This window comes from Pan troglodytes, chromosome Y, assembly GCF_028858775.2.
Source record: "Pan troglodytes isolate AG18354 chromosome Y, NHGRI_mPanTro3-v2.0_pri, whole genome shotgun sequence".
NCBI classification, from domain to species: Eukaryota; Metazoa; Chordata; class Mammalia; order Primates; family Hominidae; genus Pan; species Pan troglodytes.
Window position 1 is genome coordinate 19,319,825 of NC_072422.2, and position 13,649 is coordinate 19,333,473.

General features: G+C 35.1%; 1 protein-coding gene across 2 annotated transcripts in view; it reads left to right on the plus strand.

Annotated features, from left to right (window-relative positions):
• The window catches only part of LOC738636 (deleted in azoospermia protein 3), a 59,647-nt gene that overhangs the window by 41,463 nt on the left and 4,535 nt on the right, over positions 1-13,649 (plus strand). The window contains exons 16-20 of one of the 2 annotated variants that reach the window (XM_063805066.1): positions 2,023-2,094; positions 4,417-4,488; positions 6,788-6,859; positions 7,598-7,632; positions 12,207-12,305. In XM_063805066.1, the coding sequence (XP_063661136.1) occupies positions 2,023-2,094; positions 4,417-4,488; positions 6,788-6,859; positions 7,598-7,632; positions 12,207-12,270 (315 nt within the window). In that variant the 3' untranslated portion in view covers positions 12,271-12,305. Of the gene's footprint in view, positions 1-2,022; positions 2,095-4,416; positions 4,489-6,787; positions 6,860-7,597; positions 7,633-8,192; positions 8,467-12,206; positions 12,306-13,649 lie in introns of those variants that run through there. The other variant, XM_063805067.1, reaches the window with a different exon arrangement.

The window sequence follows — 13,649 nt, forward strand, 5'->3', positions numbered from 1 at the left end:
TCCCCCAGCCTCGCTGCCGCCTTGCAGTTTGATCTCAGACTGCTGTGCTAGCAATCAGCGAGACTCCGTGGGCGTAGGACCCTCCGAGCCAGGTGTGGGATATAATCTCGTGGTGTGCCGTTTTTTAAGCCCATCGGAAAAGCGCAGTATTCGGGTGGGAGTGACAGGATTTCCCAGGTGCCATCCGTCACCCCTTTCTTTGACTCAGAAGGGAACTCCCTGACCCCTTGCGCTTCCCAAGTGAGGCAATGCCTCGCTCTGCTTCGGCTCGCACACGGTGCGTGCACCCACTGACCTGCGCCCACTGTCTGGCACTCCCTAGTGAGATGAACCCGGTACCTCAGATGGAAATGCAGAAATCACCCCTCTTCTGCGTCGCTCAAGCTGGGAGCTGTAGACTGGAGCTGTTCCTATTCGGCTATCTTGGCTCCTCCCCCCGCTTTTTTTTTTTTTTTTAAGATGCCACCATAGGGGACTGTTGGGGAGCAAAGGGATTATGTTGTCCTTGACGTTAAGTGAATTAGCCAAACATACAGTTCCTGTTCATTCCTCATTTTTTTCCACGTCGTATATGCCTATAAATATTTTAAAGTGATTTTTATATTAATGTTTTATTTTATTTTTTCACTTTCTTGTTAACCGGATTATAAACTCCCACGGCAGCAACAGTGCCTTTTTTTGCCCTCAGGTTTTTATTTGCTTAAGCAATGGCAGGTCCACTTAATGATAGACTGTATAATCAAAGAAAGGTAGTATTCATGTGGCTTTGGAATTAGCATGCATATGGGTAGATTCTGCCTCTGGCTTTACCAGCAATAGAAAATTTGTAGAAGAGAGACAGAAATGCTTTGCTGTTAATTGCGCTTAAATAAGAATAGGAGTAAACGAGAGTATTACCTCGAAAGCACCAGAGCTGCTTTCCCCCTTATAACCAGTTCCTAAAGTGAATGAAAGCAGCTCTCCTTATGTGTCTGCCTACTTCATTCTTCAGTAAGTTTAACAGTTCATCTAGCTACCCTTTATTTGAAGTGATTTCCAGATGCCTCCTCATATAAATTGCTGACTTCTGGATATATTCTGGTTCGGGAATGGGTAGATTTCTGATGTCCTTTAGTATATGTATAAATCCCGTGAGCTTCTGGCATCTAATTTCTCTGATCTTGGTTACATTGATATTTAAAGTAGGTTTTGACATACTCCATCACTTAATGTTGATAAAGGACGTTTATATTCTTCTGAGTTCGTTTCATTTATGTGTTAGCTTAAAAGACATTTTCTCTGATGGAAAATGAAGTAACAAAATAATAATGAAATCGTTCTGCAGTGTCTAATTTTTTGATGTTTTCCGTGTACTTGAAACACGTACGGTATACCTCTTTTATTCCTTCTCTGAAGAATGGCTAGAAAAAAAGCCCTAGTTATTTCTGTCATTTACTGTGAGGCATTACTGAATCTGGGCACATTCATGTATGCTGCTACGTGTATGTTTTCAAACAATAAGAATTCATTGAAACATATAAGACATTATACTTTCTCTTCTCCAGTATTGGATTATAGACTGCACTTAGTTTTCCAGAATGAAGTACAGACAAAGCCATAACGTGTGTACAACTACACATTGTCCTATAATATTGTCTGATAAAAAACAGTCTAGAAATATTCTGACAGGGAAATAGCAAATGTATTAATTTAACTTACATTGCAATCTGTCTTAATGGAGCCTTATCACCAGTGTAAGAAATAACTTCTGGGTGTGAATAAGTACACAGTATAAGGTAAACTTTGGTGAAGTCATCAATTCTTTTGTCATTTCTCCCCCCTTCACACCCAAAGTGTAGCACTTGACATGGAATCTTTCTTTCTTCATAAATCAGTCATTCATTTGGAATTCTGCATTGTTGTATGTAGAAAAACGATATTTTCCCTTCTGTAATATTGTTGTTATATTGGGAATTATATTTCTTTGTAATTTTAAAAAGTGGTTTACCATATTCATTTTTTTCTGCCAACCTTTCTTTTCAGGCATTTCCTGCTTATCCAAGTTCACCATTTCAGGTCACCACTGGATATCAGTTGCCTGTATATAATTATCAGGTAATGTAAGAAGGAGTAAAATTATTTGCTTTCAGGTATTATTGGGGCCTTCAACTTGTTTATACAAATTTCCGGAATAGTTGGTCATTTTAAACTAGTGAAGTGTACCTAAAATTTAAGGAAACACTTAGAATTAGTGTAGAATGAAGACCTCTGTCTTATTTAGAAGTAACGAAGTCGTATTTTGACAGGAATATACTTTGGAATAACTTTTCTGTAGAACAGATTTCTGAGATTTGGTGTCCCCTTCTTCATTTCTGGATGTAGTTTTCATCTTTACTGTCAAATAACTGAATGAAACATCCAAACTGACTTTCATGAATTTTCTTATGGAGATAGAGTGAAATAAAATTATGACCCACTTTTCAGAGCACAGAATTCCAATTATATTTTCATTTTAACTGGCTGTTTCACGATAGTAATTCTCTGGGTCTCTTTTCACAGATACAAGTATATCTATGACACATAATTATGTCTATGGTAATTAACTGAAAGAGCTAGTATCTTTGAGGTTTCCACATTGCCAACTCCCGAAAATTTGGAGAAAGGTGAAGTTTCAAATATAAAAGTAACAAGAATGTCATGGTCTAGAAACATAAAGTACTCAAGTTTTCCTTTCTGTTACTTGTATTATAATAAAAAAGGAGACAGCAGGATAAGTACTTCAATATTGTGTTTCTCATGTGTTTTTGAAAATGTGTAGGAATACTTTAATGGTTTGGGTTTCCTTTTTTTTTTTTTTTTTTAAGATGCGACCATAGGGGCCTGTTGGGGAGCAAAGGGATTATATTTTCCTTGACGTTAAGTGAATTAGCCAAACATAGACTTCCTGTTCATTCTTGATTTTTTTTCCATGTCATAAGTGCCTATAAATATTTTTAAGTGATTCTTTATATTAATGTTTTTGTTTTTGTCTTTGTTACTTTCTTGTTAACCCGATTATAAACTCCCATGGGAGCAAGAGTGCCTTTTTTGCCCTCAGGTTTTTATGTGTTTAAGCAATGGCAGGTCCACATAATGATAGACTATATAATCAAAGAAAGGTAGTGTTCATGTGACTTTAGAATTAGCATGTATCTGCATAGAATCTGCCTCTGGCTTTACCAACAATAGAATATTTATAGAAGAGAAAGGGAAATGCTTTGCTGTTAATGACGCTTAAATAAGAATAGGAGTAAACCAGAGGATTAGCTGCAAATCACCCGAGCTGCTTTCCCCCTTATAACCAGTTCCTAAAGTGAATGAAAGCAGCTCTCCTTATGTGTCTGCCTACTTTATTCTTCAGTAAGTTTAGCAGTTCATCTAGCTATCCTTTATTTGAAATGATTTCCAGATGCCTCCTCATATAAATTGCTGACTTCTGGATATCTTCTGGTTCGGGAATGGGTAGATTTCTGATATGTTTATTATATATATATGTAAATCCCGTGAGCTTCTGGCATGTAATTTCTCTGATTGTGGTTACATTGATATTTAAAGTAGGGTTTGACATACTCCATCACTTAATGTTGATAAAGGACGTTTATATTCTTCTTAGTTCGTTTTATTTATGTGTTAGCTTAAAAGACATTTTCTTTGATGGAAAATGATGTAACAAAATAATAATGAAATCGTTCTGCAGTGTCTCTAATTTTTTGATGTTTTCCGTGTACTTGAAACATGTACGGTATAACCTCTTTTATTCCTTCTCTGAAGAATGGCTAGAAAAAAAGCCCTAGTTATTTCTGTCATTTACTGTGAGGCATTACTGAATCTGGGGGTAGTCATGTATGCTGCTACCTGTATGTTTTCAAACAATAAGAATTTATTGAAACATATAAGACATTATACTTTCTCTTCTCCACTATTGGATCATAGACTGCACTGAGTTTTTCGGAATGAAGTACAGACAAAGCCATAACATCTGTGGAACTGCATATTGTCCTATAATATTGTCTGATACCAAAGAGTCTAGAAATATTGTGACAGGGAAATAGCAAATATATTTATTTAACTTACATTGCAATCTGTCCTAATGGAGCCTTATCACCAGTGTAAGAAATAACTTCTGGGTGTGAATAAGTACACAGTATAAGGTAAACTTTGGTGAAATCATCAATTCTTTAGTCATTTGTTCCCATTCACACCCAAAGTGTAGCGCTTGACATAGAATCTTCCTTTCTTCATAAAGTCAGTCATTCATTTAGAATTCTGCATCGTTGTATGTAGAAAAATGACATTTTACCTTTTTAAATATTTTTGTTATGTTGGGAATTATATTTTTTTCTAATTTTAAAAAAATGTTTTACCATATTCATTTTTTTCTGCAACCTTTCTTTTCAGGCATTTCCTGCTTGTCCAAATTCACCAGTTCAGGTCACCACTGGCTATCAGTTGGCTGTGTACAATTATCAGGTAATGTAAGAGGGAGTAAAATGATTTGCTTTCAGGTATTATTGAGGCCTTTAACTTGTTTATACAAATTTCCTGAATAGTTGGTCATTTTAAACTAGTGAAGTGTACCTAAAATTTAAGGAAAGACTTAGTGTAGAATGAAGACCTCTGTCTTATTTAGAAGTTATGAAGTAATATTTTGACAGGAATAAACTTGGCAATAACTTTTCTGTAGAACAGATTTCTGAGATTTGGTGTCCCCTTCTTCATTTCTGGATGTAGTTTTCATCTTTACTGTCAAATAGCTGAATGAAACATCCAAACTGACTCTCATGAATTTTCTTACGGAGATAGAGTGAAATAAAATTATGATCCACTTTTCAGAGCACAGAATTCCAATTATATTTTCATTTTAGCTGGCTGTTTCAGGATAGTAATTCTCTGGATCTCTTTTCATAGATACAAGTATATCTATGCCCAATAATTATATCTATGGTAATAAACTGAAAGAGCTAGTATCTTTGAGGTTTCCACATTGCGAACCCCTGAAAATTTGCAGAAAGGTGAAGTTTCTAATATAAAAGTAACAAGAATGTCATGGACTAGAAACATAAAGTACTCAAGTTTTCCTTTCTGTTACTTGTATTATAATAAAGAAGGAGACAGCAGGATAAGTACTTCAATATTGTGTTTCTCATGTGTTTTTGAAAATGTGTAGGAATATTTTAATAGTTTTGGTTTCCTTTTTTTTTTAAGATGCCACCATAGGGGCCTGTTGGGGAGCAAAGGGATTATGTTTTCCTTGATGTTAAGTGAATTAGCCAAACATAGACTTCCTGTTCATTCTTGGTTTTTTTCCACGTCGTATATGCCTATTAATATTTTTAAGTGATTTTTCTATCAATGTTTTATTTTATTTTTTTGCTTTCTTGTTAACCCGATTATAAACTCCCATGGGAGCAACAGTGCCTTTTTTGCCCTGAGGTTTTTATTTGCTTAAGCAATGGCAGGTCCACTTAATGATAGACTATATAATCAAAGAAAGGTAGTATTCACGTGGCTTTTGAATTAGCATGTATCTGCGTAGATTCTGCCGCTGGAATTACCAGCAATAGAAAATTTGTAGAAGAGAGACAGAAATGCTTTGCTGTTAATTACGCTTAAATAAGAATAGGAGTAAACGAGAGTATTACCTCCAAATCACCAGAGCTGCTTTCCCCCTTATAACCAGTACCTAAAGTGAATGAAAGCAGCTCTCCTTATGTGTCTGCCTACTTTATTCTTTGGTAAGTTTAACAGTTCATCCAGCTATCCTTTATTTGAAATGATTTCCAGATGCCTCCTCATATAAATTGCTGACTTCTGGATATATTCTGGTTCTGGAATGGGTAGATTTCTGATGTGGTTTAGTATGTATATAAATCCCGTGAGCTTCTGGCATCTAATTTCTCTGATCTTGGTTACATTGATATTTAAAGTAGGTTTTGACATACTCCATCACTTAATGTTGATAAAGGACGTTTATATTCTTGTTAGTTCGTTTCATTTATGTGTTAGCTTTAAATACATTTTCTTGACGGAAAATGAAGTAACAAAATAATAGTGAAATAGTTCTGCAGTGTCTCTAATTTGTTGATGTTTTCCATGTACTTGAAAGATGTGTGGTATACCTCTTCTTTTTCCATCTCTCAACAATGGCTGGAAAAAAAGCCCTACTTGTTTCTGTCATTTACTGTGCGGCATTACTGAATCTGGGCATGTTCATGTATGCTGCTACGTGTATGTTTTCAAACAATAAGAATTCATTGAAACATATAAGACATTATACTTTCTCTTCTCCAGTATTGGATTGTAGACTGCACTTAGTTTTTTGGAATGAAGTACAGAGATAGCACTAATATCTATAGAACTACATATTACCCTTTAATATTGTCTGATACAAAACAGTCTAGAAATATTCTGACATTGAACTAGCAAATGTATAAATTTAACTTACATTGCAATCTGTCTTAATGGAGCCTTATCACCGGTGTAAGAAATAATTTCTGGGTGTGAATAAGTACACAGTATAAGGTAAACTTTGGTGAAATAGTCAGTTCTTTTGTCATTTGTTCCCCCTTCACACCCAAAGTGTGGCACATGACATAGACTATTTCTTTCATCATAAAGTCAGTCATTCATTTAGAATTCTGCATTGTTGTATGTAGAAAAATGATATTTTAACGTTTTTAATATTTTTGTTACATTGGGAATGATATTTCTTTCTAATTTTAAAAAATGGTTTACCATATTCTTTTTTTTCTGCCACCTTTCTTTTCAGGCATTTCCTGCTTATCCAAATTCAGCAGTTCAGGTCACCACTGGATATCAGTTCCATGTATACAATTACCAGGTAATGTAAGAAGGAATGAAATGATTTGCTTTCAGGTATTATTGAGGCCTTTAACTTGTTTATACAAATTTCCTGAATAGTTGGTCATTTTAAACTAGTGAAGTGTACCTAATATTTAAGGAAACACTTAGAATTAGTGTAGAATGAAGACCTCTGTCTTATTTAGAAGTAATGAAGTAATATTTTGACAGGAATATACTTGTCAATAACTTTTCTGTAGAACAGTTTTCTGAGATTTGACCCTTCTATATTTCAGGATATAGTTTTCATCTTTGCTGTCAAATAGCTGAATGAAAGCTCCAGAATGACTTTCATGAATTTTTAGGGATATAGAGTAAATAAAATTACTACCCAATTCTTAGAGCACATAATTCAAATTATAGTTTCATTTAGTAGGCTGTTTCCCGACAATTGTTGTCTGGTTCTCTTTTCATAGTAGAGAGGACTCTATGACCAATAATCATATGTAGCATAATAAGTTCAAAGTAGTAACATCTTTGAGATTTCCACAATGCCAAATCCAAAAATTGGGGAAAAGGTGTGGTTTCGTATTTGTATGTGGAAGTAACAACAAGAATGTCAGGAATTAGAACCATGAAGTACTTCTTTTTTCCATTGTGTTTCTTTTATTATAATAACAAAGGAGCCAGCATAGGTACTTCAATATTTTATATATCATTTGTTTTTGAAAATGTTTATGAATATTTGAATAATTTTGTTTTCCTGTTTTTTTTTAAGATGCCACCGCAGTGGCCTGTTGGGGAGCAAAGGAGGTAGGTTGTACCTCTGGTAAAGTGAATTAGCCTACCATGTACTTCTGTTCTTTCTGGATTATTTTCCATATCATTTATGCCTTATAAATATTTTTAAATGATTCTTTATATTAATGTGTTACATTTTGTTACTTTCTTTTTAACCCAGTTACAATCTCCCATGGGTGCAACAGTGCCTTTTTCTCTCTCAGGTTTTTGTGTGCTCAAAGAGTGGCTGGTCCACATAATAAGTGTTCAGTTACTTGTTGATAGACTGTGTAATCTAAGAAAGATAGTATTAATGTTACTTTAGAATTAGCATGTATCTGCGTAGGGTCTGCCTCTGGCTTTACCAGCCACAAAAAATTTGTTGAAGAGAAACAGAAATGTTTTGCTGTTAATTACTCTTAAATAAGAATAGGAATAAAAAAAGAGTATTACCTCTAAAATACCTGAACTTCTTTCCCCCATTATACCTAGTTCTGAAAACATTTGAAAGCAGCTGTTCTAATGTTTCTGCCTAGTTTATTCTTTAAGGATAGCGATTAATCTAGCTCTTCTTTACTTGCAATGATTTCCAGGTGACTCCTCATATAAACTGCTGACTTTGGGATATATTCTCAGTCTGGAATGTATAGATTTCTGACCTATTTTACTGTACCTATAAATCCTGTGAATTTCTGGCATGTAATTTCTCTGATCCTGATTACTTTGATATTTACAGTAGGATTTGACATACTCTATCACTTATTGGTGATAAATAACGTCTATTTTCTTCTTAGTCCGTTTTATTTATGTGTGAGTTTAAAAGACATTTTCTTTGATGGAAAATAAAGTAACAAAATAGTAGGGAAATAGTTCTTCAGTGTCTCTCATTTATTGACATTTTCTGTGTACTTGAAATGTGTAGGATATACCTCTTCTTCTTTTTTCTTCTCTGAACAATGGCTAGAGACAAAGCCCTACTTGTTTCTAACATTTACGGTGAGCCATTACTGAATTTGGGTGTATTCATGTATGCTGCTTCCTATATGTTTTCAAACAGTAAGTATTTATCGAAACATATAAGACATTGTACTGTCCTTCTCCACTTTTGGATTGTACACTGCCCTTAGTTTTTCAAAATGAAGTACAGAAAAAAAACATAACATCTGTAGGAGAACTACATATTACCCTGTAATATTGTCAAACACAAAACTATCTGGAAGTATATTGACAAAGAAATAGCAAATGTATTAAGTTAACTTACATTGAGATCTGTCTTAATGGAGCCTTATCAGCAGTGTAAGAAACAACTTCTGGGTGGGCATAAGTACACAGTGTCAGTAAGGTGAACTTTGCCTGGTGAAATAGTCACTACTTTGTCATTTGTGTGTTCCCCCACCCCACCCAAAGGGGCTTAGCACTTGACAGAGAATATTTATTTCTTCCTAAAGTCATTCATTCATTTAGAATTCTGCATTGTTTTATACGGAAAATTAATAAATATTTTAGTTTTTCATTTTTTTTATTTTGGGAATAATATTTTTTTCTAATTTAAAAAGATGTTTTACCATATTCATTCTTTCTGTAAACTTACTTTCAGACATATCCTACTTATCCAAATTCACCAGGTCAGGTCACCACTGGGTGTCAGTTGCCTGTATATAATTATCAGGTAATTGAAGAGGGAGTAAAATGATTTGTTTTCAGATATTATTGAAGCCTTTAACTTGTTTATATGAATTTCCTGAATAGTGTGTCATTTTAAACTAGTGAAATGTACCTAAAATTTAGGAAAACACTTGCAATGGTCTAGAATGAAGCCCTCTGTATTATTTAGAAGTAATGAATTAACATTTTGACAGGGATATACTTAGCAATAACTTTTCTGTAAAACAGTTTTCTGAGATTCGTTGTCCCCTTCTATATTTCAGCATGTATTTTTTCATCTTTTTCGTCTTTTTATCATCCCATTCTTAGAGCACAGAATTCCAATTATATTTTTATTTTAGCTTGCTGCTTCATGATAGTAGTTCTCTGGGCCTCTTTTCATAGATATGACTACATCTGTGACCCATAATCATATCTATGGTGATAAGTAATAAATTGAAAAAACTAGTATCCTTGAGATTTCCACAATGCCAACTCCAGAAAATTGGGAACATGGCGAGGTTTTATGTATAAAAGTAACAAGAACATCAGGGATTAGAAACATAAAGTACTTCTTTTTTTTTTACTCTGTTTGTTTCACTTTAATAACAAATGAGCCAGCATGATAAGTGCTTCAATATTGTGTATCTCATGAGTTTTTGAAAATGTGTAGGAATATTTTAATAGTTTTGGTTTCCTTCTTTTTATTTTTTTAAGGTGCTACCACCATGGCCTGTTGGGGAGCAAAAGAGGTTATGGAGTAAAGTGAATTAGTGAAACGTATACTTCCTCATCTTTCTTGACTTTTTTTCTATGCCATATATGCCTATAGATATTTTTAAATGGTTCTTTATATTAATGTTTTATGTTTTGTTATTTTATTTTTAACCCAATTATAAACTCCCATGAGAGCAACAGTGCCTTTTTGTCTCTCACATTTTTGTGTGCTGAAACAGTGGCTGGTCCACATAATGATAAGTGTTCAGTTACTTGTTGATAGATTATATAATCCAGGAATGGCGGTATTAACTGGCTTTAGAATTAGCATGTATCTGCCTAGAATATGCCTCTGGCTTTACTAGCCATAAAACATTTGTTGAAGAGAAACCGAAATGTTTTGCTATTAATTACTCTTAAAGAGGAATAGGAATAAAACAAGAGTATTACCTCTAATACAACAGAGCTGCTGTCTTACATCACGATTGGATATTTGAAGGATATAGTAAGTGTTAAAATTCTCAAAACACTCCCTTAACTACATTTGTTTCTTAGAATCCTTCTACCTCTGATTATGTTGATACCTGGAAGACGTTTTAAAACAAAAGGCTGCCTTAATGCATTTCAACTTTTCGTTTAAAACAAGGTTTCTGAAGTAACACAATTGAATTTCAACACAACCTACATTGAAACTTTTGATACCAGCTCACCTTTTTGAGGAATAAATAAGTAGCTTTTAAACGTATCTGTATTATCTGTTTAATTACACTTTCATTATTTTAAATATAGGCTTATTCAGCTCTTAACTGTCACTGTAGTGAAGTTGATACAGGAGGTGATGTTGTGCTAAATGAATGCTGAATTCATGAAGCTACCCCACCCTCTGGAAATGGCCCACAAAAGGCAAACATCTAATTTTGAATTTTTTTTTACAGTATATATTTCATATTTTTTTCTAGTTTGAATAACTTTTTTTGAGAAGCAAACATTTTTGCCCAAATTTAAAAATGTTAGCCATAAATCATGGAGCTTAAATAATGGACTGATACTCAGCAGTTAATGTAAAGGTTGTTGAAATTTCAGATACCCCAAATTTTCAGTATATACCTAAAGTTTCTGATTCAGCAAGTCCTTTCCTGTATTTCAGTTTCACTAATTTTAAAAAGCCATTCTTTAATAAATACTGTATTAATATGATTTGGCAGAATGCTATGGGAGGGTTTCCTCTAGAATTCTACTCAAAAGAAGAATTAGTATGAATTGTATGTCCCTTTTCTTTTACAACAGTTTTGATCTTAAGCAGTGAAAAATATTTAAATAAGCATTCTCTCCGTAACATTATATGTGGCAGAAGTTTCCAACAGTGGTGAAGTCAGTAGTAATTATTCAAATACTGAAATAGACAGGGTTGTTTCTTTTTTTTATCATTAGTGCAAATTTCTGTAATAACAGTACTGTCACTCTTGCGTCACATATGTTCTGTTAGACAGGTGGGAGTGTGGAAGTAGTTGATGTGCTGGTAATATGTATAATACCCAAGAAGTCCCATTGCTGTGTAAATTCCTTGATTTGATATTGGATTTTAAAATGTGAATAAATATGAAAACATAACTCTTACAGTATAATTGTCCAGTTTTGTTCTGAGTATTTGTTCTTGAAACATTGGAATTCACTTAGGGATTTAACAAATTCAGCTTTTTAAACCAGTATTCTATCGCTAAGGTTCTAAAATAATTCTTCAATTTGTCAGAAAACTTACATACTGAGGATATGTGGCAGGAATTATGAATCACATTTTTATGAATTTCTTTTTTTTTTTTTTTTTTGAGACAGGGTCTTGCGGTGTCGCCCAGGCTGGAAGTGCAGTGGTGTGATCTCGGCTCACTGCAACTTCTGTTTCCTAGGTTCCAGTAATTCTCCCTGCCTCAGCCTCCCGAATAGGTGGAATTACAGGCACCCGTCACCCAGTTAATTTTTGTATTTTTTAGTGGAGAAGGGGTTTCGCCATGTTGGCCAGGATAGTCTTGAACTCCTGATATCAGGTGATGCGTCGTCCTCGGCCTCCTAAAGTGCTGGGATTACAGATGTGAGCCACTGCTCCCAGCCTCTTTTAGCATTTTTGCATTTCTTTAGAAATAAACTGATATGTTCATTAAACCTTCAAAGGAAAAACCAAAACACACCCTTATTAAGAGTGAGTGAAAGAAAGAGTTGTCTTTACATTACTGAAAACTTCTGTGTTTCAGAAATCTGTGGACCGAAGCTTACAAATGGTGGTATCTTGTCTGTTTAATCCAGAGAAGAGACTGATAAATTCCGTTGTTACTCAAGATGACTGCTTCAAGGTATGAAAGGAATGGCATGCATAATTAAAAAGCACACTTGTTCCCTCTCAAGTTAGCTGTTTTCCTTGTGGCACATGTATTTTGGGCTTTCTTAGAGGAATTTTTTTTCTTTTTTTTTTTGTTTTGAGATGGAGTCTCCTCTGTCGCCCAGGCTGGAGTGCAGTGAGTGGCCCCATCTAGGCTCACTGCAAGCTCCACCTCCCAGGTTTACTTAACGCCATTCTCCTGCCTCAGCCTTCCGAGTAGCTGGGACTACAGGCGCCCACCACCACGCCCAGCTAATTTTTTGTATTTTTAGTAGAGACGGGGTTTCACCGTGTTAGCCAGGATGGTCTTGATCTCCTGACCTCGTGATCCACCTGCCTCAGCCTCCCAAAGTGCTGGGATTACAGGCATGAGCCACCGTGCCCGGCCTAGAACATTTAATTGAACTGTTGGCATTTGACTGTAACCCAGTAAACCAGTGTGGGTTTTACCTGGCAGTATATTTTCTGCTGCCGAGCCTTGATATAATGTAGTCAAATTTAGGGAAGAATCCTGCAGCAGAAATTTGTAATTGAAAGGGTTTACTAGAGAAGAGAGTTAGTTGACTACCTTGACCAAATAGTAAAAGAAAATTTTAGATACAGAAAGAAGATCTTGGCTGGGTGCAGAGGCTCACGCCTGTAATCCCAACACTTTGGGGGGCTGAGGTGGGTGGATTGCTTGAGCTCAGGAGTTCGAGGCCACCCTGGGTAACAAGGCAAAACACCATCTCTACAAAAAAAATACAAAAATCAGCCAGTTGTGATGGTACATGCCTGTAGTGCCAACTACTCCAGAGGAGTCTGAGGCAGGAGGATCGCTTGAGCCTGGGAAGTTGAGGCTGCACTGAGCCATGATTGTGCCATTGTAGTCCAGCCTGGGCAACAGAGTGAGAGACCTTGTCTCAAAAAAAAAAAAAAAAAAATAGAACTTAATACATGCATATTGGACTAAAGAGAAGAAAAGAAATGATTTACTCAGATGATACACCTGAACAGTGTGAAGGGAGAAAAGGGGTAAAATGAAGCAGTAAAAAGTTGAGTAGAAAGAGAGGTTGATTCAGAGTTGGTGAAGTGGAAGAGAATGTGGCTAGTTGAATTCCAGAAAGCTCTGACTTCTGATCCCACTTTCTGTCCATGTTGGATAGATAAATCTTTTATTAAGGCTCTAATTCTTACAAGTCTAAAATGAGAAGGTACAGGACTAAAGGTTTCTGGGTCCCTGTGGTTCTAAGTCTATAAATACGAAAAAGAACTAACTTGGTCAGTCCGGTGGGAGAAAAATATTATGGTTAATAAAGGGAAGGTGTTCTTTAAATAG